The sequence below is a fragment of the Cydia amplana genome, chromosome 17 (genome assembly GCF_948474715.1).
Source record: "Cydia amplana chromosome 17, ilCydAmpl1.1, whole genome shotgun sequence".
NCBI classification, from domain to species: domain Eukaryota; kingdom Metazoa; phylum Arthropoda; class Insecta; order Lepidoptera; family Tortricidae; genus Cydia; species Cydia amplana.
The window spans coordinates 9,211,232-9,238,255 of NC_086085.1; the positions used below are offsets into that span (position 1 = coordinate 9,211,232).

At 38.7% G+C, this 27,024-nt stretch overlaps 4 protein-coding genes across 5 annotated transcripts; 2 read left to right on the forward strand and 2 right to left on the reverse strand.

The window, feature by feature from the left end:
- The first annotated feature begins 3,755 nt into the window (after positions 1–3,755).
- Positions 3,756–7,994, forward strand: LOC134655928 (isopentenyl-diphosphate Delta-isomerase 1). Of its 2 annotated transcripts, XM_063511439.1 has the most exons (6): positions 3,756–3,875; positions 4,518–4,703; positions 5,754–5,882; positions 6,585–6,760; positions 7,497–7,662; positions 7,876–7,994. In XM_063511439.1, exons 1-5 carry the CDS (start codon positions 3,756–3,758, stop codon positions 7,636–7,638), a joined length of 753 nt encoding a protein of 250 aa, XP_063367509.1. In that variant the 3' UTR covers positions 7,639–7,662; positions 7,876–7,994. The 2 variants fall into 2 exon arrangements, with proteins under 2 accessions (XP_063367509.1, XP_063367508.1); XM_063511438.1 differs by lacking the exon at positions 7,876–7,994 and having other exon boundaries at positions 7,497–7,699.
- A 382-nt stretch (positions 7,995–8,376) lies between these two features.
- LOC134656067 (photoreceptor outer segment membrane glycoprotein 2-like) lies at positions 8,377–11,576 on the reverse strand. Its single transcript, XM_063511585.1, has 6 exons — positions 11,291–11,576; positions 10,809–10,965; positions 10,498–10,675; positions 10,009–10,138; positions 9,445–9,552; positions 8,377–8,661 (listed from the first exon to the last, which is right to left on the reverse strand). The coding sequence occupies exons 1-6, from the start codon at positions 11,510–11,512 to the stop codon at positions 8,377–8,379; spliced, it is 1,080 nt and encodes a 359-aa protein (XP_063367655.1). The 5' UTR covers positions 11,513–11,576.
- A 1,304-nt stretch (positions 11,577–12,880) lies between these two features.
- LOC134655920 (peroxisomal ATPase PEX6) lies at positions 12,881–22,797 on the reverse strand. Its single transcript, XM_063511427.1, has 10 exons — positions 21,608–22,797; positions 21,241–21,348; positions 20,971–21,104; positions 20,144–20,636; positions 19,812–19,979; positions 19,443–19,589; positions 16,646–16,804; positions 15,002–15,164; positions 14,280–14,419; positions 12,881–13,027 (listed from the first exon to the last, which is right to left on the reverse strand). Exons 1-10 carry the CDS (start codon positions 22,716–22,718, stop codon positions 12,888–12,890), a joined length of 2,763 nt encoding a protein of 920 aa, XP_063367497.1. The 5' UTR covers positions 22,719–22,797; the 3' UTR covers positions 12,881–12,887.
- Positions 22,798–23,100: 303 nt separating this feature from the next.
- On the forward strand, positions 23,101–26,823 carry LOC134655899 (small ribosomal subunit protein eS25). The gene is made up of 4 exons (XM_063511395.1): positions 23,101–23,135; positions 23,337–23,429; positions 23,701–23,884; positions 26,693–26,823. The coding sequence occupies exons 1-4, from the start codon at positions 23,133–23,135 to the stop codon at positions 26,770–26,772; spliced, it is 360 nt and encodes a 119-aa protein (XP_063367465.1). The 5' UTR covers positions 23,101–23,132; the 3' UTR covers positions 26,773–26,823.
- Positions 26,824–27,024: the final 201 nt, after the last annotated feature.

A 27,024-nucleotide genomic window follows, 5' to 3' on the forward strand; every position in this document is an offset into this window, starting at 1 on the left:
TTTTAAATTTTTTCACATTATTTTTTTAGCTTAAATAATCTGTTTAAGCATCAAATTATGTCAACACTAAGATTTTTGAAGTGAAAACTTCTTTAGCGGCGCTAGGCACTTTTTGAGGTGGGGAAAACATGATAAACTCGAGACAGCGTAAGGCGATCGCGTGACCGTAAGGCGATCACGTGACCGTAAGGTTTAGATGGCCACTCATTTAGATGGCATTTAAATCGATAAAGAAAAACTCAATGACATTAAATGAAAAAGGTTCTAATCTTGTACGGGCTGAAATACGAGGATCTTCTACTTCTACTTTACATTCTAACTTTATAGCACTCAAATATAATTCAATAAAGCAACATCTTGATGAAATCGCTAATAAAAGTGAACTCTAGTACTGGTGAATAAAACTCAAAATATCATGACCAAATATATTTAGATGCGAGGTCTGCAAGGTAACTTTACAATTTCTATTCGAATTTCAGAACTAAAGTTTTTCAATAGAAAGGAGGATGGGTCAATTATACATATTAGTGCTGCAGACATTTTGGACTAGTCATTGAGTTTTCACTTCTGTCGGCACTCCCGGAGTGCAACCCGTTGTTTTTTTTTATTATCCTCATAGTTGATGTGAAAAGCAATACCGTCATTGTAGCCAACTTTGCCCGCTTTTTTCGAAAAAACACGAATTTGTCCAAAAAAATATATGACATCATATAGGTATGACTTTTTTGCTCAGCATGTCCATTGTGATCGAACGCGTCAGTTTATTTGAAGATTTTTTTTTTAAATCTTGCTTTTATCCACTTTTTTGGCGTTTTAGAGGGCGGGCAAAGATATCCGGGGTTATGGCCAACATTGCCCACGTCAATTTGGTGCTCAAATATTGCTCTTATGACGATGATGTCCAAAGATCACAAAAAGTTTTTGGGCAATCCTACCATTCCCTGTTAATAACTCAGCGATAAATATACATATAAACTTTTGAATAAATTGGGTGGGCAATGTTACCTACCCGTTTTTGCCCTTTTCCATATACCTAAGACTCGCCTAAGCATTTTACAAATGCTAGGTGTTGGCGCAACATAAGTACCTACTCGGCCGAAGACCAGTTGACGACACATGACGTCACACACATACGTCACGGCTCCCCGTTCCGCGTACCTACATTTAGACTGCACCGTACAGCCGAAGCGGCTGCACATATCTTGTATAGATTTCCAAAAAACCTAAACGATTACATGTATATCTAGTTGTTAAGAAAATAAAAGAAGATTAGTACTATCCTGAAGTTCCTTCATTCTTCATCAGAAGAGCTTAATTGAGGAGTACATCGAACACTAGGGTTGTCACTTTTGAGTTTTGAGAAAATCTGTTACAATAGTTTAATGGCCAAAAATATGTTTTTTGCTGTATTCTACCAGCGTTAATGGGATAAAACATCTAAATAAAGGATATTAAATTCAGTATATATTTATGAACTTACTTTAGTGTACAAACATAACCTTATTTTACTTGCGAAGTTGGGTAAGTCAACCCTAAGCCGTTTTTGTTGGTGGGCAATGTTGGCATCCATAGGTCTGTACATCACCGGATTACATTGCCCACCGCCAAAACTCTTGTGTCTTTATGTCTTTTTAGTTTCAACCTCAATAGACATAATCTATGCTTCATGTTTTATAACTGAAACCCGGAAATATTTGTCAGAAGGTTCTCTATTTTTTTCTACGAGAATTCATTTTTCAACAACTTTTTGCCCGCAGTAATATACCCTATATTTGACAACTCGCTGAAAATTCCCAAGTCAAGTTATGCACATGCTACTAAAAATATCAGGGTGGCCAGAACTATTTTAAATTTTTCTACATTAACGAATTTGTTTACAAAGTTTCCCCTGGAGGCAAAGTTGGCTACAATGACGGTATGTGTCACACGGTATCAAAATTATTTCGTCTTGGGCGTTAACACTTGAATCTCTCATTACGCTCGGGATTCTACTTTAGAATCCCTCACTATGTTCGGGATTCTATTGTAGAATCCATCGCTTCATTCAAGAATTCAATGTACGCCCTTGACGGAAATATATCATTTTGATCCCTTGTAACACAAACTAATATTGATCATACTTGCTCATAAAGCATGATGGTACAGAGCTTAGGTAGTTATAGGTAATTTTATTCCCTAGGGAGTTATAGACTTGTTTAATTATCAAAACAATCAAAAGGAATATTTAGTGTCTTTAAACACAAATGTTATTATATACATTGCAACGGTGTGTAAAGCCCATTACCTACTGCCATTCTACAGACCTTGCAACTTGTTGTGATAACGTTCACGCTCCACAACATGGAGCCCCCTCCAGACTATGTGTGGAGGGGGCTTGGCATGATTTGAATGTTCTCATTTCATTTATTTGCAAATAATTATCATATTATATTTCTACACTTTTAACCAAAAAAAAAATTAAAGCTTGTCAAGCAACTCTTGTCAGTAAAAAAAGGCGCGAAATTCAAATTTTCTATGGGACGATATCCCTTCGCGCATTTTTCAAATTTGCCTGACCAGCTATATAATTTGGTTGACCAGCTATACCTTAAATTGACAGTGACAGTGACAGATGAGTTGTCACGTTAGGTTAGGAAGGAAAAAAACTCAAGAAACGGAAACACTCCTGCGGTTATCAAATTAGAACGTAGTGTAGTGATTATTATGCTCTTTGCGGCTTAAATCACGGATTTATTTGTGTAATGTAATTTAAAAATCTTTTGAGACATATATTATTAACCGGCGTTTACTAAGCGTAAATAACAAAGCAGGTAAGAACGTATTCCGCAGTTGTTACGTTGCGAAATATTAATTGACGGATTTCTTTCATTAAGTAAAAACATCCACTCCTGATTGCATTAATAAAGTGAATATTATATACCGTATTACAAGATTACAACTCTCATTTAGGTTTACAGGTTATTTTTTTCTAATATTTTTTAATACCTATAGGGATTTTGAATTTGTACTCTTGTTTATTATACCATAGGGTAACTTTATTATACCTCTTGCGTCGAATGATGGCCCCTATGGCAGTTCCTTCAAGTCTCTTGATTGGGCTTAATTTATACAATAATTGAAGAACTATGTTTTTACTTACCATATTTTTATTACTTACATAAATGTTACATTCTAGTCCATATAGAAATGAGCTGTCATAGGGACCATTATTTGAAGCGAGAGCTTGTTTAACAATGTTAAATGGATAGAGCTATATATTGTTGATTTCTGTTTTCCTAGCAAATATTCTGTGTAAATTTTGTTATAAGAATATTGTGCACATGAGAAATATGATGATATGAACATTATATGTATATGACACCGTAAGATTGTGAACCCGGTAGTTTACAATCTAATGTAGGTTAGGTTAGTTTATAATCTCCCTACCGTCAGTTTATAATTTAACTAGCGAGATTATAATTATAATTTAACTAGCGAGATTATAAACTGACGAGTTTTACAATTTCACGGTGACATATACAGGGACATTTTAAGACACCAGAAATAATATACTATTCATGTTTGAATTGAACTTGATCTGCTGGCATCAAGAGCTATTGTGTTGTTGATTTTATCAGACATTATACCTTACAACAACTATGCCAGGAGTAGATTATCTCAAATGTCAACCTCTATTAACATATCTTTTGTTAGGATTGGGATAAAGATACTGATTGTACATTGAAGACGTAGTGTAATGTTTGGTTTTAGACAAAATGTTGGCTCGGAATATATCTCGGAGTTTTTGGAATGCTTTGCGTCTGGAGACCCGGTTCTTGTCATCAGATACAGCCAAGCCACTGCCTAAAGCCAAAGAAGGTGTGGAACCAACTCAGGTAACCTCATTATTTTATATTAACATTAGTACTTTATATTTGAGGCCATTAATATTTAATTCCTAATTATTTTGCTTGAACAGTAATTTGCTTACTTATAATCAGAGATCGGCGGGGGTGAGCTATTTTCCTTATAATATAACGTGAGACATGTCAAATTATAAGGTAAATAGCTCACCCCCGCTGATCTCTGCTTATAAATACAAGCCAGGTAGGGTTTGACCCTGAACATCAAGTGTAAAGTATCTGGCCTACAATTAAAATTATTAGTGTATTGTCATAATTAACAATTACTGATTGAGTATATATATATATGTAAATACGCAAATATGTATAATACAAAATTGTAACAAAACATAAGATGTTGGGTTATGCTCACACACAGACAATCCAACCTCTAGACATAGCATAGTCGCGCTACCCCTTCTGCCACACATACGATAGTTTTACTCCATCTTCGAGTCAATCCCGTGCCGTGATTGGTCCGTGTCCTTGAACGGACCAATCACGGCACGGGATTCGCTCACCTCGTCCCCCCGCACCCACGTATTTTTGGCAGCATCGGTTTCATGAAAGAATTGGGCTAAGCTCAGTCTAGAGGTTGGATTGTCAGTGTGCTCACATTAATCTAGTATACTACAGGCTGAAGCACTGGACAAGGACATATGCCTATTAGTGGATGAGAAGGACAATATCATTGGAACCGCCACCAAGAGGGAATGCCACCAAGTCGGCCCGGAGGGTGACATCTTGCTGCACCGAGCCTTTAGTGTCTTCCTTTTTAATAAGAGAGGTGACATGTTGTTACAAAGGAGGTCAAGCCAAAAGGTAAATCATCTTTTTACAAGATTGACTTAACTCATCTTCCTCGCGTTGTCCCGGCATTTTGCCACGGCTCATGGAAGCCTGGGGTCCGCTTGGCAACTAATCCCAGTAATTGGCGTGGGCACTAGTTTTACGAAAGCGGCTGCCATCTGACCTTCCAACCCAGAGGGTAAACTAGGCCCGTATTGGGATTAGTCCGGTTTCCTCACGATGTTTTCCTTCATCGAAAAGCGACTGGTAAATATCAAATGATATTTCGTACATAAGTCCCGAAAAACTCATTGGTACGAGCCGGGGTTCGAACCCGCGACCTCCGGATTGCAAGTCGCACACTCTAACCGCTAGGCCACCAGCGCTTCACAAGATTGACTTATTGAAAAAATAGTGTGTATTTTTATTTTCTTAATGAACATGACAGTATATATTTCTTTTTACTTATTATCATGTCTGTCTCTTTTCTTCTAATATCTTATTGTAAAAGCTTTAGTAGTAGTATTCTTCCAATACACTACAGTTTGTAAAAGTTTCCTTGCGGTGTATTGGAAAAGAAAATTTAATTACGAAATTATGCTGAATTTTGAGTGGTAATTGTCTATGAATTCTATGATTATAATGGGGTTGGCAACTGTCAAAGGTTTGCATAGATGGCGCCATCATAGCTTGCCCCCTTTTCTATGAGATTTGGCTTAAAGGGCATCCAGGGCATTAAAAAAACAAAACTTTTGACACAATTCTAGGGATTGACAGGGCAAGCTATGATGGCGCCATCTGCTAAATACTTTGACCGGCCAACCCTTGGAGGATACAACTAAACGGAGTAGCCATTAACAGGCTTTCCCCTCTGTCGAAAATAGGCGGCCAACGGTCATACACAATGTATGGACTGACGTTTATCTGACATGGCTATTTTTACGTTACGCATACATTTGACGTTCCCCTCCCCCGCAAAAATCGGCAGACTGTTTTGTACAGAAAATTACAGACATGGCGTCTCCGTTTGATTATATCCTCCAAGGGCCAACCCCATTATGGCACAATATGTTGTATGTTCAGGTTACATACCCAGATTACTACTCCAATGCCTGCTGCAGCCACCCATTGTACATAGAAAACAAGCCAGAGAACATCATAGATGCTGCCAGGCGGAGACTAAACCATGAACTAGGCATACCAATGGACCAGGTAAGTATTTGATTTCCTTTTTGTATTTATTTATGTTTCCAGGTCTTTACTAGTCAGTTGTAGCAAAAATAGGACTGTTTCATTAAACAATTAGGTATTTGTTAACATGGAGTTACAGAAATTTAAAAAAAGATTATAGGAACATCAAAAATGACTACAGGAAATTATAAAAGGACTACATTATGGGGTACTAAAGCGAGTGTACAGGTTTTTATAGGGTTGGTGACTCGCAAGTGACACCCCTGCTGTTGCACGCGTCCATAGAGTATGATTTTTTTTTCCGTCAGGCAGGTTGTATGCTCGATTGCAAATTGCAACCGTCGTACTATAAAGAAAAAAAAACGGATTTAATAACTTCCACTTTTTTGGAAGTCAGTTAACCCTTTGACACAGACAAAACATCCTCTAGACTGAGCATAGTAACGCTACCCCCTCTGCCACAAATATACAGTAGTTTTACTCCATCTTCGAGTCAAAGTGTCTTTGTGTGACGTCCGTGTGTTTGAACGGACCAATCACGGCACGGGACTCGCTCACCTTGTCCCTCGCACCCCAGTATTTTTGGCAGCATCGGTTTCATGAAATAATTGTTCTAAACTCCGTCTAGAGGATTCCTAGTCTATGCCCTTTGACTGCCAAAGGTTTACGATAACGCACGATTTAAAGCGTTAAAACAGAATAAAAGTAAGGATCTGTGAACAGATGGAGCCGGAACTGTTCACGTTCCTGACGCGCGTGCACTACCACGACCCCGGCGACGGCGTGTTCGGCGAGCACGAGATCGACCACGTGCTCTTCTTGCAGGGCGACGTCAAGATCAAGCCCAACTCGGACGAGATATCCGAGTACTGCTTCGTGCCCAAGAACGAGTTTAATGCGTGAGTAGAACCTTCAGGCTTTGAGAAAAATTTTACATTTTGGACGCCAATGACCGATATATCCGCACCGTAGGTTAGGTTCAACGCCAAAGACCGATTAATTGGTCACAGACCACAGAACAACATAGACCTACGTGCATATGTATAAAGTTCAATTTCAGTTTTGACACTTCGGTGACGTGGCGTCAGCGTGACAGCTTTTGTGTTTGACACGGCGTCGAAAAGGTTAAACGTGATCGCTTTGTGGAACAATATTAACTTTACTACAAAATTAATAAGAACGGCCGTTTATCCTGCAATCTCTGCATATTTTAAATGAGGATAAATATAAATAGAAAGTAGTGAATGATCAAAATGTAAGGAAGAAAAAATGTAAATTAGCAACTGGTCTAGGTTTGAAATCCATGAAACACTGAATTGATTAAGTAACTACTTTCTTTTAGGTTGAATTTCCATAAAACATTTGAGTTTACATTTTTAACCCCTAACGGAAAAAGTGGTGTTATAAATAAGTGTGTCTGTCTGTGGAATTGTAGCTTCTTAACGGATGAACCGATTTGATTTGAGTGCGGATTTTATTAATCAAAAGAGTTGTATATTGAGATGGGGCTTAGAATGATTTCAACTAGATGGCCCAGTTTTATTTAAGCTAGGTCCTAACCAATCTTGATTTTACTTAAAACTGCAATGTAGCTCCTATTTAATTAATTATTAATGTGCTATTGTAAAATTTCAGATTTATCCCGACGTTGGAAGGGCCGATAACACCCTGGTTCAACATGATCAGGCGCCATAGACTGAAGCTATGGTGGGACAACCTCCACCGTCTCAAGGAACTCGCCGAGCCAGAGAAAATACACAAGTTCATAGACAAATAATCATATTTCCATTTGTATTATATTGTTTTTAACCTTTTGACCGCCACAGTCGGCTGTGGCCGTCATCGGACAGTCTTGCTAAGGACGCCAACGTCGGCTACAGGCGCTACAGCCAACAGCTTCGCTAATGCAATAGGGACTTACGCAGGACTCCGTAAAGTTCAATTTCGCTTATCGGGATCTCCTGGCGTCCGGGGCACGGCATATTCCTTCGCCGTCTGGCGTTCAAAAGGTTAGTAATATTATCTCTGTATATAATTAATTACGAACAAGGAAGCAGTAAGAATTCTAACAATTTGGCATTTTATTTTTGTTTACTTCAATTAATCAAATGTGTTAATTTTTATGTATAGCTATGACCCTTGAAATATTTGAATAGTTGTGCTATTAACAGTTATCACAGAGAATTGATCTTATTCAATCAATGTATCGTTGCAGTTCAACTTTAGTTAACAAAACAATATTGTTTAATGTTTGCGCATCTGTATGTTTAATGCGTCAGCACCTTTAAATATTACCAGTGTCATTACTTATCATTTTATTTACATTCTTAAGTTTTAGTTAGACCTACGAAAATAAGGCGTGATAAAGCGAAAATAGTCTTTATAAACACAAGCCATAAGTTCTATCGCGCACAGATGTTGCTAGTTTTGTTGTATAAGGAGATGGCTGATAAACGTTAGTAGGTAATTATTAATTAAATACATATTATTATCAAATTATTTATTTTATTAAACGCTATTCTCCATCAATTTGTTTCAATAATTCGTCGGAACTATTCATATCGGGGGATGTGGCTTTACACTTTATCTTCCTGGGAGTATAAGTGGCTTTCACCCATTGTAACGTCCTCGAATTGTGGAAGTTATTCTTGCGAAAGTTTTTCCTGGGACAGTCGATTCGTTTAGAGGTAGTGGCTCCCACGGAGCGAAGCAAGTAGGCTTCGCAAGCGACCTGGTTGCCGATGTGCAGCCCGCTTCGGTACGCCGTGTGCAGGTATCGTACCGCAACTCCTTGGAGAATCTAGTTAATTTACAAGAGAAAGTGTTCGTGACACTTTCCATTTATGTAAATCGGCGCAGACCTTTATTTATTAAATTTGCGCTAAATTTCTCGCATCGGTATTTTAGACTTAAGTAACTGTTGGTTATTAAATTTAGTAGTATGCGCATATCTACAATGGCAATTATCACGCGCAACCAATTATTCTAATTCAGAAAGTTATCTAACACAGTCTCCTATTTTACTAATACGCTAACTGTTAAGTAGGCAATTACATATAGGTCCTAGCTATACTTAATTACTTACCCATTACGAATAATATGAGTGATTAGGAATTGCGATAAAACGAGCCCATTCAGAAACCAGCTTAGATACGTTGAAGTGCAGTGTACCTGTACAGTCGGGTTTATAAATATGTATACATTTTTCACCTTATTGCAATGGATTATTAAGATTAAAAAAAATGTATACATATTTATGAACTCGACTGAACCTACAGCCAGCAACACACTAACTGACCATCACATATAACTGACCATCGCTTATAACAGTTATAACTCTTAAAGTAAGGACGCGGAGCACGAAGAGTTTCGTACATTGACACACCATTTCCTATCTCTCTCGCTCGCTGCTTAGCTTCCCTACTTTAGGTGTAGGTAAGGTTTAAATAATGGTCAGTTAACTTTTAACGACGAAGTCTAAAGTTCTGCCACAACATAGGGCATATTCCATAAAGGGCTACATTTCAAGAGTCCATTAAAAAATAAGACGAGGTACTATTATGTAGGTAGGCATTCAATTCACCATGGCTAGTGTAATAAGCGCCATCACTGCGATAAGCCGCCACGAAATCGTCATCATTTCATTTATCAGTTTTTCTTCGCAACCTGCGTCCCATATCGTCAGTTTTTGCTGGAAAATGCAAAGAACTTTTGCTTTGAAATTTTCAATTGAATACAACACGCAGGGCCGGATCTAGGGTAGAGCGAGAGGAGCGGCCGCTCTAGGCGCCGGATGGCAAGGGGGGCGCCAAAATGGCAAAAAAGTTTTAAAAGACGCGAGTGTGGCGAGGGGGGGGGGGGGTGGAAAATACGCTTGAAAACTTCAACGAAGGACGCCAAAACCCGATTTCGCTCTACCCTGATCAAGGGCTCGGGCCGGCACTGAGTCAACATGTGTTTGTGTACCTTGTTCACTACTTACGCTAATTTTCATAATTAGGTAGATAGGCGGAGTAAATAACTTGTGGGCGGTGGGTGTGTTTTTACATGAAAAAAATTCATTACGGATGGGATAATGTCAAACGATAGGCGACAAAACAGCAGGTATGAAATATATGTAGTTGCAATAATTACAAAGGTCACTTACATGTGGGTTATACTTATACACTGTATCCTCGTGGGCAACTCTGTGGTGCACGCAGGGCTGCATCACGTCCATAGAGCAACAACTGTACGGTACGTTGTCGCTGACGAACTTGTGGGTAGATTGCAGTGAACTGTTCAAAACAAATAAAAAATGGTTTTTCAAAAAAGGCAAAATTGGCCTTTTAAATCAATGTATTGCCATCAGAGGTGTATTTACCCTATCAAACGGACCGACCTCTTCAAGACGACGATGCTGTGCGAGCCCTGGAGGTGTACCAGGGTATCTAGAACCACTCCTGGTACTGCACTCGCCCGCAGCATTGGAAACGAACTTGCAGGGGGTCTATCAAGCGAACGGACCTCTTTAAGACGACATTGCCCCTAGCCCCGGATGTGTACAAGGGTATGTAGAACCACTTCTGGTACTGCACTCGCCCGCAGCAGTGGAAACTAACTTGCAGGGTACAGGGGGTCTATTAAACGGACCGACCTCTTTAAGACGACGTTGCCGCTAGCCCCGGAGGTGTACCAGGGAATGTAGAACCACTCCTGGTACTGCACTCGCCCGCAACAGTGGAAGCGAGTTTGTAGCTGGTCGATCGCGACTTTAGATGGCAGGTGGCTCGAGTAAAGAAGCATTGCTTTAGTGATACCGCCTTTTATTTTAGCTGCGAAATAAAATTGCAGAGAAGCAATAATATTAATCTTGAACTTCTGTACGATTTTCTAATATGTAATACGTGGTGAAAAAACAACTAATCAACAAAAAGTAGGTATACGTACCTCATTTTGAAAACCTACCTCTTATAATAGTCGTTTGCAGACCGGAATAAAACATGACTGCCAGAAATAAAATAATTATTATAATTAGCGCCCATATGTAATAGAAGAGGCCATTAGTGACGTTGTACTCCATTCTAGGTAAACCAGCCTTGAACAGTTGGTACAATCCATAAATCTACAAGAAAAACAAATATCTTCCTCGTACTCTAATAGTTTTATTTTATTACCTACCCAATAAATGGTATGTGCCGCATATAGATTTTCTCATAGCGTAGGTATCACGTGACGGCAGATTTGCGATGCCAAACATTTGTAGATATGGGAGGATTCGCTGTTCGACAACAGCTTAAAAGATAATTTTTCGATCCTTGTGCCTAATAAACGTAATAAATCTTTGGGAACTCTGGAAACCTTAATTATACACACCTACACAGTAAAATTTTAGTAGGCATAAGACATTCAAAAGCGCTATGATCAAGGGTAACTATGATTTCATTTACCTGAATAATAACGGCAATAATGCCTACGCAAGCAACGATAACCGGAATAGCATTGCCGTCCGGCCAGCACACGAGGTCCAACAAAGTGCCCTCCTCGCTACGAATGCTCTCCGACGTATTCACCAGCCAGATCAAGTAGAACATTACTATAGGCTTGCTAGCCATCAGCAGTAGGCGAATATTGTTGAATGACGACCATGTTAAATAGATCACTGAAACCATTTCAGGCTTGTTTGATTGTGAGTTACGATTTCAAAACAAATCTGCTTTGGCTGACAATTATTGTCATTATGACTTATATTTATAAGTTTTAGGCTGATGTACAAATAGAAGACTCAATATATTTTTTTAAACTCTTGCACATGGCGCTGTACATGCGCTGCGTGCAAGAGTTAATCGACAAATCGAGCCTTCGATCAACACGGGCTTCCGTGTTGATCGAAGAATCGAGCCTTGCCGAGCCGCTTCAGAATTTGATGCAATGAAACAACTAGAATACCCAAGCGATTATTTTATTTCCAAATCTCCCTTTTATTTTATCCTACTATCACATCTCATATCATAATCATAACATATAATTTTAACATTTAGGTACAGACATATATTGAAACACAATAATATTATGCTTATATCTTATACATATGTACATATGTATAATAAAATGATAAACGACAAAGCAAAATCTAGGTTCCTCCAGTATCCAGTGTTTATCGAAATTAATGAAACTACAGTATAAGTGAGAATATGTTTTAAATGGCAGTTTTATGACATTGACATTAAGATCAATTTTGCCTGATCTACGGGAAAGATTTATTACAATTTGTAAGAGTTGTAGGCAGTCATTGTATAGGTATTCGATTCTCAACTACATGATTGAATAAAATGTGTTTGTCATATTATAACATAGTTGTTGCAGGAACATAACATACCTAAACCTCTACACATGTATAACCCGCGACAATTACCCAATGTTAACATAAATGTGCCGTTTTCTACCTTAAGGGTACCTACTTACTGTCGGTTGTCAATAAGGATATTTCTATAAACATAAAGCTTCACTTCAGACAATGTGGTTCCTTCTAAGTTAAAAACGTCACAAATATTATAGGAACATTTAAGAGCCAACAGGAGCTAAGATTTAAATATTTTAGGTAAATATACCCGTCTCGCTAACGAAAGCGGCTCCTAAAACTAGTGCGATAAGGACAAGGCGAAAAATCCTGCGTAAAAATATCAAAAATCGAGGTTTCGTACTCGACTGTTTCCACCTCCAAAACTTAACCAATCGTAACCAAATTTGGAAATCTAAATGATTATGACATTATCTGTGTCGGACCGTTTTGCTTTTTTGACTAATTGATGTCAGTTTTGAATAGCACTCCTCTCATTGCGGCATAGTCAATTAGGCCATTTTTGCAGGGCTCTAGCGCCTTAAAAAACAAAAATATCAAAAAAAGCAAAACGGTCCGACACAGATATTGACAATATTAATCTGTGTTGAAAAAATCATTGCTCTAGCTTCAAAACCCACGGAGGAAACAGTCGAGTACGTTTGTATGGAGAAATGACCACTCCTGTTGGCTCTTAAGTTCTATAATCACATTTGGGATTGCAAGGACTCGTAGTATTCTAGTTCTTCATCGGTGACCGAGGGCCGGAACGCCTCCACGCCTTGCCAAAACTCCGACACTCCCAAGACCACTGAGTCGGGACTCAGTTCGCTTTCTTTCACTAAACCTGTGGACATGAGAAATGCATTTTTAGAATGGATGTTTGGGGTGGCGGTGCACGTCGATTTAAATGACAACCACTTGTTATAGACGATATTTATTGCCGAGCTTACGCTAGAAGGCTACAGTAATTTCACAACGTGAACTACATTATAATCTAATTTAACATAATAACTTCTTCTCTCTTATCGACCAGTTAATATATCTCCCCTGTGTTGCCAACCACATTGCTATTTACTTTTTCCTCACAAGAGGTGTTTGAATGCGTGGCGATTCGCCACAGATGTATCAACGAAAGTTAGAAGTAATCAGTCATACTTTGGAAGTTTATGAAATAAACAAGTACATGTGTTTTAATAATCTTAATGACAATTGTACATTTCTTTCCACGTTGATTTATTCAATCCCAAAAGCAGGAATCTCCAAACTATGGCCCGCTAGCCGGATCCAACCTGTGAGCGCGGACTTTTGGCCCGCGAAAAGAAAACTAGACCCTTGCCTTGACCGTGGCTCTCGGGTCAAAAAAATGAGATGGGAATAAAAAAAAAACCGACCAAGTGCGAGTCGGACTCGCGCACGGAGGGTTCCGCACCATCAACAAAAAATAGAGCAAAACAAACAAAAAAAACAAGCAAAAAAACGGTCACCCATCCAAGTACTGACCCCGCCCGACGTTGCTTAACTTCGGTCCAAAATCACGTTTGTTGTATGGGAGCCCCACTTAAATCTTTATTTTATTCTGTTTTAGTATTCGTTGTTATAGCGGCAACAGAAATACATCATCTGTGAAAATTTCAACTGTCTGGCTATCACGGTTCGTGACTGGTGACAGACGGACGGACTTTGGATACGGAACCCTAATTAGTTCGAGAGTACTAAAGGGCAGCAGGGAGGGAGAGTAGGTTGTATAGTAGTTTGTAGCTTTCTAATAGACCCCGAAGGCTAATCCTATTGTCTATTGTTAAGAAAAACCGCTCGTGCCACAACCACCTGCATAAAAAATCGGTACTTCGGTTACTGAGTGCCGGCGAGTCGAACGCTACAGAACCAGTCTAAAATGCGTGCCAGATGCGTAACAAAGGCGCGTTATCGGAGAGCGCACCTACACTGGTTTTTTGAGCGTTGGACTAGCCCGCGCTCAGGTGCCAAATAGAATAATTAGGACCCTTTTTTTGCAGGTAAGTAGCACGTGCGGTTTTACTGAACAATAGACAATAGGATAAGCCTTCGGGGTCTACTAGAAAGCTACAAACTGTAACCTGCGTGTAAGTCCCGCACCAGGCCGCGCACGGCGGCGGAGCGCGCGGCGGCCACCACGCTGAGCAGGTCGGCGCCCGTGCAGCCCGCGGGCAGCGCCGCCGCCACGTCCGCCAGGTGCACCTCGGCCCGCAGCTTGTAACTGGGGACAGACAAACATTTTTTTTTTTTTTTTTTTTTTTTTTTTTTCAGACCAACATTACAGCAACTAAAATTGTTCTCTGAAACATGCTGCCAACCAAAAAAGGGACAGAAATTAACTTTTTCACACCTCCTATTCAGAAAAGAGCTTTTTCTTCCCTGCTAGGAGGGATCAAAGTGGCACTTTTCCTCCCTGCTAGGAGGGATCAAAGTAACACTTTTCTGCTCTAGCACACTATTTTTACATTTATTTGCACATTGTTTTTTTAGCTTAAATAATCTGTTTAAGCATCAGATTGTGTCAACACCAAGATTTTTTTATTTTCCTCGTAGTTGATGTGAAAAGCAATATATGTCACACAGTATCAAAATTATTTCGTCTTGGGCGTTAACACTTGAATCCCTCATTACGCTCAGGATTCAATGTACGCCCTTGACGGAAATATATCATTTTGATCCCTTGTAACACAAACTACTATTCCGCAGGGTTTGTGACGCACATTATGAAAACTAAGTTCTTTGCAAAAGAGTTCACTTTATACCTTCTTCTACCGGCTATATGGGTAGGACATTGATCACCAACCTTCGGCACAGCGCCTTGAGCACTCTGGTCTTCTCCTCGACGCCGCGGTACGGACCAACGTAAACCAGTTTGTCAAGTCGTCCGGGTCTCAACAGCGACTGCTCCAGGAGGTCTGGCCGGTTCGTGGCGCCCATTATGAACACAAGGCTGGTCGCGTCGGCATCTGTTGGGATACAAATAAATTAAAACATCATCGGTCGACATTACCACGTTTTTTTGCCATTATATTATTTGTATTTTCTGTGTGTATTGCGGCAAACAAATAAACGGATTATACATTTATCTATCTACGTGTTTTTTCTCACTGTCGAGGGGAAACGATACTAATGTGTATGCTGGAGATGAAACTTATCTAAGTAACTATGTAAAAGTTACTGTTAAGTGTGAAGAGCTCGCGGCCGATCGCGATGGATGGATGGGTGCCATCGCGAAAGGTCGGGAAATTCACAACAACGCATGGTTCTGAGACCTTGCCCGAAAACACGCAAAGAGGCACAATCCACCTGTTGCTACTGCCGACATGGCTCCCTACTGCAGCTGCCACAAATGCGGTCGCAAATGCCGGTCCCGCATTGGCTTATATAGCCATGTTGTTCCTTGCTTACAGGGGTGAATCAACTTTTTCTTGTCACTCGTTGCCATGGTTACGTTCTCCTGGTTCACTCTTTAAAACCTGATTTTTAGGCATTTAAATTGACAAAACACGCTTTTTCGTGATACTTATAAACAGGCCTCGGAGTTTTTTTAGCACGGTAAGACTAAGGAGTGTCTTTGTTAACATTAAAATTAAGTTCATACTCATACTCATCCTCATTAATTAAGTACAAGTAAATTATGTACAGCTCTAGACCTAATAAATATCAGCGATCATCACAATAACGAAATACGTAACTATATATTCATGACATAATGTGACATCTGATTTACTCATACACATATTTAGGTAAAGAGGTTTAATCATAAGTGGCCTATCACTTAAAAAAGTACTTAAGACATGCAATATGGGTAATATAATAATATTAACATACACATATACATATTATTACTTTTTTATAATATAACATTTAATTAAATATATGTAAACAGAATTAATTACATATAAGTAGTCTAAGTATTTATAAAACGATTCGGACGAACTTAATTAATGAGGATGAGTATGAGTATGAATTTAATTTTAATGTTAACAAAGACTCCATAGCTCTCCTTAGTCTTCCGTGCTAAAAAAACTCCGAGGCCTGCTTATAAACCCTTTCCATTGTCTTCTAACAAACTATGCTACTATTGTCTCTTGGCTGACCGGACAGAATAACAACAAGAAATAGTTGATCCACCCACAGACGCTGCATAAATCATCTGTCAAGATGTTAAAGGATGTAAAAGCATATGCATGCCGCATCTAGTTTTAACCTTTCCGTGTACCCAATTGTAAACTTGTTTTGCATAGATACTGTGCATTACCGCTGCCCTGTACCTGTTTTGCGCCTGTACCTGTACCGCTACCTGTTTTAGTTAAGTTAAATTAAGTATTTATGTATTTGTGCGCTCTAAACGAAATTTAATATACTGTTCTGCATTTATCTCGTCAAGTGAATTGTAAAATTCTTATGAGAATAAATGATCTTAAACCTAAAAGTAAAGGATTACCTTCAGCGTGCGTGACGCCGTCCAGCTCGGCGAGCAGCTGGCTGACGACGCGGTCGCTGGCGCCGCCCGAGTCGCCGGCCGCGCCGCGCCGCGGGGCCAGCGCGTCCAGCTCGTCCAGAAACACTATGCAGGGCGACGACGCGCGAGCCGACTCGAATACTGAAACAAAACTGATATTTATTATATCCTCTTTTGTCAATTATGGCACAGAATAAACTAGTGCATCTGTGAGCTGCACGGATTTAGAGTTAATAAACTGGATCGAGTACATTGACCAAAAAGTGTGTCCACATGAGAAGTCAAACTAGAGCCCTGCATCTCGTTCTAATTAGGGTGACCATAAGACATCTGTATGTGGCATATTAGGATAACATGAAATATATCAGTAGGGTGTGTCATTTTCTAAATAAAGTGAAATTTTAAGTAGTCGGGTTAATGGTTGGTGTAAAAATGTCCAAAAATTGCGTTACATAATACTTGAACGCTCCCTTAGCACTCACTCATGGTATGTTCATAAAGGTAGGCTTCCCTTTTGTCCACTTCAGCTTTTTTTAAGTGTAAGCGTCATTGAAGATCTGTTTAGCAAATATGACGTTTTTTTTTAAAGTTGGTGCCTTTTTTCTATTGACGGAAATGTGTCCTACCTATAAAGAATCGATTGCATATATATAAACAGTTTGACACACCTTTTCCGTAACAAAATATTATGTATAAATGAGAGTCTGTAATGTTTTAAGGAGTTAAGCACTTTGGTGTTTAATTTTGGCAATTGAAGGGATGTTTACAAAAACAACATAACTGACTACACTGGTTGACACCTGAAACGATTAACATGTTCTTAAAAAAAATGACAACCGCTCTAAGCAGTTATGTTGTTTTTGTAAACATCCCTTCAATTAGGTATTCTATAACAAATCTTAAATTAAACATGCCGAAATAAAGACATACCTATTAAGTTAAACTTACTTTTACATTACCTACGTTAATAATAAGAATTCTGTGAGACCGATTCACAACGTGCCGACATCATAGTCACCCTAATGAGTTTGACAATGTTGTCTTGTATTTTTATAGTAAAATGTAATAATTGTGGCTTTCTTGTGAAACAATATTCCACAATTAGCAATTATTTCACTCCAACAACCTTTAACACAACATTTCTTCACAATTTTTAAGAAATTTCGCATTCACGTGTTTTGAAGAAATGTCATCAAGTTGGGGATACCAATTAATATTTAAAGTTACTACAAATCCTACCATACTAAAATTTAGGTTTTTTTTGCTGTGTATGCGCTTGGTTTAATCAGTTAATAATATTGGCATCATAATTATTTACAAATTACTTAAAATATATCAGAATTGTAATCTGAATATAGCACTAAAATTGTATAAGAAGGTAATTAAATTCAGTAGTTTAATGATATAATTTCTACCACAATGGTATCTTTTTAACATTGGCAACATGTGCGAGTGAGACACAGGGCTCGGGTTTTTCTATCTCAAGTGGACCGTTTTCTCTAGTCTGGTACGAACAACTTTCTGTCTCGGTGATAAGGTTCAAATTAGTATGACAAAAAAAGTGACAACTCGCTCCAGTTTAAAAAATATAACTTCATGGTGAGCTGTAGACCTCGCGAGCAGAGCTTAAAACTGAATAAATGTAGGGCAAAAATATTTATTACTTATAAAATATAGGTATAGTACATGTAATATAAACAAAAAATTAAAAACTACATAAAGCTACAAACGAAAATTAAACGAATACGCTTAACCCGCGCTTGATAAATAAAAAATACGAAATTTTTCATTTTTTCAAAATAAAAAACAACTATACGAAATTTAAGTATAAAAAAAATACAAAAAGTTATGTAGCAGTATATAATTACTGGGGATGGAACCAGGGACCTGCCGATGCAAACAAAAAAAGCGAACGTTTGCAAAATACGCCATTATTGTTCTTACTAAAGCTGACGAAATTTAGCTACTCATTCTCAAGTAAAAAATAAAAATCTAAATACCGCCAAAACCAGCGATACAAATTTTCTGAATTTTTGGCCATTTAATCTATAAACCAGGGATGTTGCGAAGTATAAACATATCTCAAAAAGAAAAAACTCTTATGATACCGATACGACTATTTGTTTAGGCGGGAGCTATCACGACTCCGCCATTTTGAAAAATTTCCAAAAACCGGATCGACAAAAAAAAATTATTTAGTCATAGAATTCGGTCACAAAATTTGACGAAAATTGGTTAAGAATTGCGACCTGTAGAGGAGAACATCCGGACATACAAAAGCAAAATGCCCGAGTCAAAACGTAGACCTTCGCTACGCTTCGGTCAATAATAATACTAGGTACAGAAGACTCACTCTCTAACAAAACGCGTCTGTTACGATCAGCACAGATATGGCCGCTAGGTGGCGACGGCGCCACGCGCGGCTTATGGTTAGCCACCAAAATTGGTGTGGAACAGATGTACTTTTAACTACCTGTAGCAAAGCGACGAAATCGCGGAGTGAGCCACGCCTGATTATGGTTAGAAATTAAAGAGCGCGCCATTTACTAGTAGCAAAGAGTATAATTTTACAGTATCAAGTTTACACGATTCAATCAATGAACCTTTGCTAGTAAGTAGTTAAGTACTAAGTATAATTTATAGATGGTCAAGCAAATCTTGTCAGCAGAAAAAGGCGCGAAATTCAAATTTTCTATGGGACGATATCCCTTCGCGCTTACATTTTTCAAATTTGCCGCCTTTTTCTACTGACAAGATCTGCTTGACCATCTATATTTACCTTTTCTAACATTCTCTTCAGACTGGCCAATATACATATTTAGTAGCTCTGGCCCTTTCACGCTGAGAAAGCTAACGTTGAGTTCCGTGCTCACCGCCTTGGCGACCAGTGTTTTGCCGCATCCCGGGGGCCCATATAGTAAAATACCTAAAAGTATTCTTAAAATTAGAAAAATAATTACAGGTAACGTAAGAAACAATGACAAGGAATAGAAAAACACACAAAGTATCATGTAGGTTTTATTACCGTTTGGGGTAACTTGATTGTCATACGTTAAACACTGTATGGCGTAAATCGCCATCTAATTCAGCACTGTACCACATTGTATCACTTTGTCTTTTTAGTCTATGATAAATTGATAATACTAACCTGAACGCTTGAGACTAGAGTTTTTAAATAAGTGTGGATATTTGATTGGGAACTCGATGGTTTTCAAAAGTTCTTTCTTCAATTTATCAAGTCCACCTATATCTTCCCAGTGAACCTTTGGTATTTTAGGAGCATCTAGATGTTGACTTTGAAGACTTCTTATTGATTCTAAAAGAAACAATGGTCAGAATAGAATAAGTTACAACATTTAAAGCCTATATTCAATGCTTTTAACAATAACCACTTGTTAATTTGTTGGTGTAAAATAAAATTGTATACCTACATATTTTGTATTTATATGTAACCAGAATAACTAGTAAGTAGTTACATACCTAAAGCACAGTTAAAATCATCTTCCTGGAGTAAATGTAAATTTGGATCCTCACAAGGCAAATGTATGTAGCTGTTATGCTGCTTCAAATAAGATTCTCGCATCGCAAAATGCACCAGTGTGTCAATATCACCACATAAAAATGTTTCAGTCTTTGCTGCAACTCTTTGTAAAATATCTTTTGTATGTTTGCTGAGTGCACCTTCCTCATCGAAAATTATACTATCGGTTACATTTTTGTGTCCATCAATATTCAATTGCATTGCAGAAGTATACCATACAAGCATTTCATATCTTTGCTGGGCATTTAATCTAGAAAGTTGGAACTTTTCTAAGAATATCCTAAGTATGTTTGGTTTTAGTTCCACTTTTTCTGTGACTGCTATAAAAAGTATGGGGTGCTTAGTGTAGTTTTGGTATAGGTCTATTATTGTGTTCATGAAATATTCCATCACTCTGCAGTCTTCATTATTTTCAGGGTCTACTGCAAACACCTGTAAAATAAACTTTCAAATTAAGATACAATTATTTTGTGCCTACATACTACTATTGGTAACTTTTGAAGTACGCCTAAATATTGCAATTTAATGACAATTAATGTATTATATTATGTACAGTCAAAGAAATTAATTTCCTATCCGTTTTTTACTTTGTCATAGTGACAATAGTATGAGGTCTCTAGTGACTTTCATATTGACTGACACTGTACAAGGTACGAAATGGGTCAGAAATTAAATTCTTTGACTGTACTTATGTTACGTATCGGCGAGGGTGAGCTCTGGTAATTAAAGGGCAATTATTTTTTACTACATTTTACCGGTTAATTACCTCAAAATTATCTAACAGCACCATGCAAGGAGCAGCTGCTTTTGCTTTCTGCACGGTGGAGTTGATCTTGCTCTCGGTCTGCTTGGCTGTGGAGCTCTGCAGGCTGTTGCAGTCAATCGGTAAGCAGCTCAAACCTAAACAAATGTGAGTTGTTTTGTATGTAGTATGTACCTATTTATTCATTTTCAAAAGTAACCATGAAAAATTATTTACATTCAGAAAATATTTTTGAATACATGTTAAAAAATAATTGGTAATGAAATATCTTACCATTATATCGGGCCAATGCTTTAACAAGTTGGTGTCTGCCTGACCCGGTAGGCCCTGACACTAGCAGCATTGGCAAAATTGGACTTGACAAATAAGAAGACAGGTCACCTGCAAAATTAAATCTTTATTTTTAAACTCTGTAAGTTATTGTAAAAACAAAATATTGAAAATAATCGGGTTATACCCACTAGTTACCACCAAGTTGTTACCAGTGGTATTTAACTCTAACAAAATTTTGGTGGTAACTACTGGGAATTATTTTTCCCACCAGTGGTAAAAGGTGGGAAAAAAATTCCCAGTAGTTACCACTGGTAACAACTTGGTGGTAACTAGTGGGAATAACCCAAATAATCTTTATATGCCTTACCTATCTCTCCTGTTACAAATGGACTAATTGCATCTTGAATTTGCTCAAACTTATGCCTTAACCCCGTAGGACAAGACTGTAATATTTGCAAGTTATTGTTCCCAGTTACCTGGGATTTGAAGAACTCGTCTTGTGGTTTTAAAGCATGAATGTTTTCACCCAAATTTAGATGTGTCACTCCCTTGACAATGAAAAATGTCTGTATCACTTTTGAATTGTATTTAACTTCTAAGTCCTTCCTGCCATCTATTTTACTACATTTGAAGTAAAGTTTTCCCACAGCTTGTACCAGATCAAGGTACTTGTAGTGATATTTGGATGTGACCTCCGGTTTCAGCTCAATGCTGAATATGTCATTTAAACTCACTAATTTAGGTAATTCAAAATGATTACTCAAAACTACTTTGACAAAGTCGTTGGACAGATCATAGTCATTTACAACAAGACTGACTTCAGCAGTCTCTGCAATACTAGGTGCATGCTCCAATGATGGTATAGTATGAAACGAAATGCTAATATCTCTACAGTGTAGTAATCCAAATGATGACAAAATATTATACATTTCATTTTCTGATGTTAAGGCAATATCTTTTTGTACTAAGGTTGAGCCCACAACTGGAACTATTCTAATATGGTCAAGGCTGGCTGATCTATCGTCCATCCATAACTTCTTATGTAGTTCAGAAGTTAAGAAGTTTAAATTGTATTTAATCAATACATTATCTTTGTCAATATTGTTTTGTTTGCCTTTGTATTTCGATTTAATATCAGGGGTTAATTTCAGTGCAAGCCATAGGACACCATCGTCGATATAGAACAGATTTTCAGCACTGAATTGTAAAAAATCTTCCTTTGATATAAACACACATTTATGTTGTAACACGGGTAAATTCTCTTCTGCACATTCCTTCAAAAGGTGCCACCGAACGTGCGCAGGAATGGTCCTCAACTGAAACATATCTATGTCTTTTTTATCTAAGACTCTTCTTTGATAAGAGAGCCTAAACTTCACTGCCAAAAACACGAGGAATGTGTAGTAATTGTACTTTGGGTAGATCAGTTTTAGGCAAAACTTGATGATCCATAGTTGAACAGTAATGCGTTCATTCATAATTAACAAAAAGAACAAAAATAAACAATAATCGTAAGATTTTCAAGTCATCAAATACTTTTCTGATTTCTGATAACTGATAACAATACATACACAATCACAATGTTACAAATGTCAAAGTCAAGTCACTGTCAAAAGCTCACAAAACCATAGATATATAGCCAAGCTGTTCCACACATTTATAAAACCACCGGATTTTTTGTGTGTAAATATTTTATTGTACATTTACAGAAAAAATAAAAGAAATGTAGATACGAAATCACGAAGTTTTCTGATAATAAATTTTCAATTCATTTATTTCAAGAAAGTTACCTTTCATGTTTCATAATATTATTACCGGTTTTTGTAAGCCCTCACGGAACCCAATATTGTAGCAACACTAAACGTCGTCCATCTTTCTTTCCGGTTTTCAAGATGGTGAGTATTTCATGAGAGCGTTAAATAATTGTGAATTAAAATATTCAATACTTAAACTTTATCAAAACTCAGTGTTTAAACGTGAAAACCAAGTTAAAGTACCGATTCTATAAATAGTTTCAGTTGTATATTTACTACGTAAGTTTTTGCAAGTGAACCTCGTGGCGATGTCGCTTGTCAACAATATTTTTGTGATTTTAGCCGCCCAAGAAGGACGCGAAATCCTCGGCCAAGCAGCCGCAAAAGACACAGAAGAAGAAGGAGGGGTCTGGTGGCGGCAAAGCCAAGAAGAAGGTAAGGAACTTGTTGGTGTTGTAAAGTGAGGTTATGTCGATGTCACTTCTTGATGTTCGAGATTTTTGACAAACTTTTGGTACAGTAATAAAAGTTGTACGTTGTACAGTTATAAAACTTTAAATAGAAGGACCAGATGATTAAAAATTTACGCTTGAATTTTCGTGAGAGTAAAATCTGATATATTGAGGCTGATGGTACTTCAAGTATAATTATGGCCAAAGCCTCCTTGTCATGTACACGTTACTTATACCGTTTTTGTGATTTGCAGAAGTGGTCCAAAGGAAAAGTCCGTGACAAGTTGAACAACCAGGTTCTGTTCGACAAGGCCACCTACGACAAACTGTACAAGGAAGTACCCCAGTACAAGCTGATCACACCCGCCGTGGTCTCAGAAAGGCTAAAGGTTCGCGGCTCCCTCGCCAGGCGCGCGCTCGTTGAGCTTAGGGAAAAAGGTAACAATGCACTTATTAGACAAATTAAAAGCAGGTCCATGTGCTTAGGAACCTTTATAGACATAGAAGGGGCCTTCGACAGGACTAGGTTCAGCAGCATTGCAGCAGCACTGGTAAGACATGGAGCGAATACAGTTATGACCCAGTGGATAAACAACATGTTGAGCCAGAGGGTCATAAAACTTGGGACAGGCGAGACACAGCAGGCATCAGTGGCAAAGGGATGCCCCCAAGGGGGCGTTCTATCGCCACTTCTATGGAACCTAGTAGTGAACGACCTAATCACGGCACTAAACAACAATCACTACTACACAATCGGCTATGCTGACGATATAGTGATACTAACGAGCGGCAACCACACAGGTACGGTATGCGACGTTACCCGCTCTGCACTAGCCATCGTGGAACGCTGGTGCATCAACAACGAACTCACAGTCAATCCCCACAAGACGGAGCTGGTAATGTTCACCAACAAACGCAATTTGGGAAACTACCGACTTCCCAAACTGTTCAATACAGAACTCCAACTATCTGCAGAGGTTAAGTATTTAGGGGTAATACTTGACAACAAGCTAAATTGGAGTAATCACTTAAATGGCAAAATTGACAAAGCTACAGTCGCGTTCTGGCAATGTCGTAGAATGGTGGGTAGAACCTGGGGATTAACTCCCAGGCTAACTCTATGGCTTTACCAGGCAGTTATAAGACCAATAATAAGCTACGGAGCGATAGTATGGTGGCCACGCACCAAACTATCCACAGTTGAGGCTAAACTACAACGACTCCAGAGGCTGGCCTGTATGGCGACAACGGGCTGCATGAGGACAACACCAACCGCGGCCCTGGAAGCCTTACTGGGCCTGCCGCCGCTGCACCTCTTTATACAACAGGAAGCGCTAGCTGCGGCGGTACGTCTTAAAAAATCTAATCTCTGGAGACCGCCTAGGGTGCCACACACCGAAATCCTCTACGAGGCCATAGGTAGGGAACCGCTCATAGAAGCGGTGACTGACAGGATACCCAAGCAGTTCGTCTTCGACAAGAAATACAAAATACAATTACATGAAGAACCCCATGAAGGACTCAACCCAAGGGAGCTGAGAATCTTCACGGACGGATCAAAGACAAGGTCAGGCACTGGCGCTGGGGTTTTCTCAGAGGACCTAAACATACACATCTCAACACCACTTGGTGCCCATAACACAGTCTTCCAGGCGGAATGTATGGGCATCATAATGGCAGCACACGCAATCGTCTCAAGGGAAGTATTGGACTACCCCATCCGCATACTCTCTGATAGTCGATCAGTACTGCAAGCTCTACAAAGTTATACTCTCACTTCAGGGCTAATTTACGAATGCCACAAAGCTCTGTCAGAGGTATGTACCACCAATGGCGTAACTCTGCAGTGGATCAAAGGACACAGCAACTCACGAGGTAACGATGCAGCCGACATCCTGGCGAGAGGTGGCTCGGAACTGAAGGTGGCAGGACCTGAGCCAATTATACCTCTGCCATTTGCCTGGCTCCGGAACATGCTGCGTCATAACACCAAGGTAAAACACCAACAATACTGGTCTAACCTAGGCACCTGCAGGCAGGCGAAGGAAGCCCTCCCGACACTCAACCCCAATCTGTCACGGAGGCTGCGACAGCTGAAGAGACCACAGCTCCGGCTTATAGCTGGGGCCATAACCGGCCACGCCTCATTTAACAAACACCTACTAACCCTACGTGTTACAGATAGCCCCCTCTGCAGGGCGTGCATGGAGGCAGAGGAGACAGCCGCCCACGTCATTCTCGAATGCCCAGGGGTGGCAGAATACCGGGCACAACACCTCGGCTCACCGGGGTCGCTCCCAGAAGTCGTCGGCAACGTCAAGGGTCTGCTAGGCTTCCTGGTAGAGCTGGGTTGGCAGGAATAGGCCGCCAACCCATCACGCAAAATAGGCGCAATAATATGACGTCGAGTTGCGGAAACCAAGCCCGCGAATACCTATAACCTATAACCTATAGACAATTTAATCCACAATCTAGAGTTTTCACTGAAGACCAGCGTCAAGGTATTCATACGGTACCTTGACACCAAACTGAGTGGAAACCTTTTCAGTGATCTTTTAAACCGTTTTTGTATTAGCATCCTGTTTTGTTGTATAAGCATCCTGCATAAATTTTATTCTATTCATTAGAATTCTATTTATTTTATTCTATTCTGACCATTAGGTCAGAAAAATTTATTGGAAAAATAGTTCAAAAAGGGGAAACAACATAAGCAAAATTATATTTAAATTCAAAAGAACACCATGCCAATCATAGACTTACAATATTATTCTTTGAATTGACTTACTAATGTTTCTTGCCACCTAGAAGTAAATGTTCTCAACTTGTTCAATTCTTTGTTATTACTGAGATTCTCTGTCATAGAGGAAGGAAGTCCTATCCATGTTACACATGGAGTTCAAGCAGTGCAACAAACTCCTTAACGTTAACATGTTTATAATGTAATCATATCTCTTTAATAATGTAATCGGACCTTTTTACCAAACTTAATAGTTGCGGTCTAAGTTTTGTTGGGTATAATATATCTGACACTGTAAGATTATCATAAAGCCAAGAATATCAAATTGATTTTGTCTTAAAATATAAAGAAAATAATGTAATTTATGGAAATATTTTGTGATGATCATTTCTACTGGAAAATCCATGACAGTCAAAAACTGATATATTGAGTCTGATATTTTTTCAGCTCACAAACCTCAACCTAAGTGCTTGTTACATATGTTTCACAAACCATTTTTGTTGTTCCAGGTTTAATCAAGCAGGTAGTCCAACACCACGGACAGGTGATCTACACTCGCGCGACAAAGGGTGATGATCCAGTTGCGTAAAATTATGGATAAGGTTACAAAATAAAAAAAAAACAAATATGGTCGTTTTAATTTGTATTCCTTCTCAGTTTTCGTGACAATCAAACTTAAATATGAGACTGAAGACTTGAATATGAATAATGACATATTAGAGAAGATTGTTAGGACTTCTTTACACTTCCAGTAAGTGCTCACCAATCCGCTACAAAGAATCCAACTCTTATGTCTGATTGTAGCAAACTTGTACACTATTAACCTTACCGATTCATACAG

Excerpts from the sequence above, each read along its gene's own strand:
- LOC134655928 (XM_063511439.1), top strand. The coding sequence starts at position 3,756 with ATGTTGGCTCGGAATATATCTCGGAGTTTTTGGAATGCTTTGCGTCTG. Across the intron at positions 4,704-5,753 it reads AAAGGAGGTCAAGCCAAAAG|GTTACATACCCAGATTACTA; the intron begins GTAAATCATCTT and ends TTGTATGTTCAG. Across the intron at positions 6,761-7,496 it reads CCCAAGAACGAGTTTAATGC|ATTTATCCCGACGTTGGAAG; the intron begins GTGAGTAGAACC and ends GTAAAATTTCAG.
- LOC134656067 (XM_063511585.1), bottom strand. The coding sequence starts at position 11,512 with ATGGTTTCAGTGATCTATTTAACATGGTCGTCATTCAACAATATTCGC. Across the intron at positions 10,966-11,290 it reads TTATTGCCGTTATTATTCAG|ATTTATGGATTGTACCAACT; the intron begins GTAAATGAAATC and ends TTTTTCTTGTAG. Across the intron at positions 10,139-10,497 it reads GGCAACGTCGTCTTAAAGAG|TTCACTGCAATCTACCCACA; the intron begins GTCGGTCCGTTT and ends TGTTTTGAACAG.
- LOC134655920 (XM_063511427.1), bottom strand. The coding sequence starts at position 22,718 with ATGAATGAACGCATTACTGTTCAACTATGGATCATCAAGTTTTGCCTA. Across the intron at positions 20,637-20,970 it reads TGCTGTTAGATAATTTTGAG|GTGTTTGCAGTAGACCCTGA; the intron begins GTAATTAACCGG and ends TTTATTTTACAG. Across the intron at positions 13,028-14,279 it reads GGTGCGGGACTTACACGCAG|GTTTAGTGAAAGAAAGCGAA; the intron begins GTTACAGTTTGT and ends TCATGTCCACAG.
- LOC134655899 (XM_063511395.1), top strand. Across the intron at positions 23,430-23,700 it reads GCGGCAAAGCCAAGAAGAAG|AAGTGGTCCAAAGGAAAAGT; the intron begins GTAAGGAACTTG and ends TGTGATTTGCAG. Across the intron at positions 23,885-26,692 it reads CGTTGAGCTTAGGGAAAAAG|GTTTAATCAAGCAGGTAGTC; the intron begins GTAACAATGCAC and ends TTGTTGTTCCAG.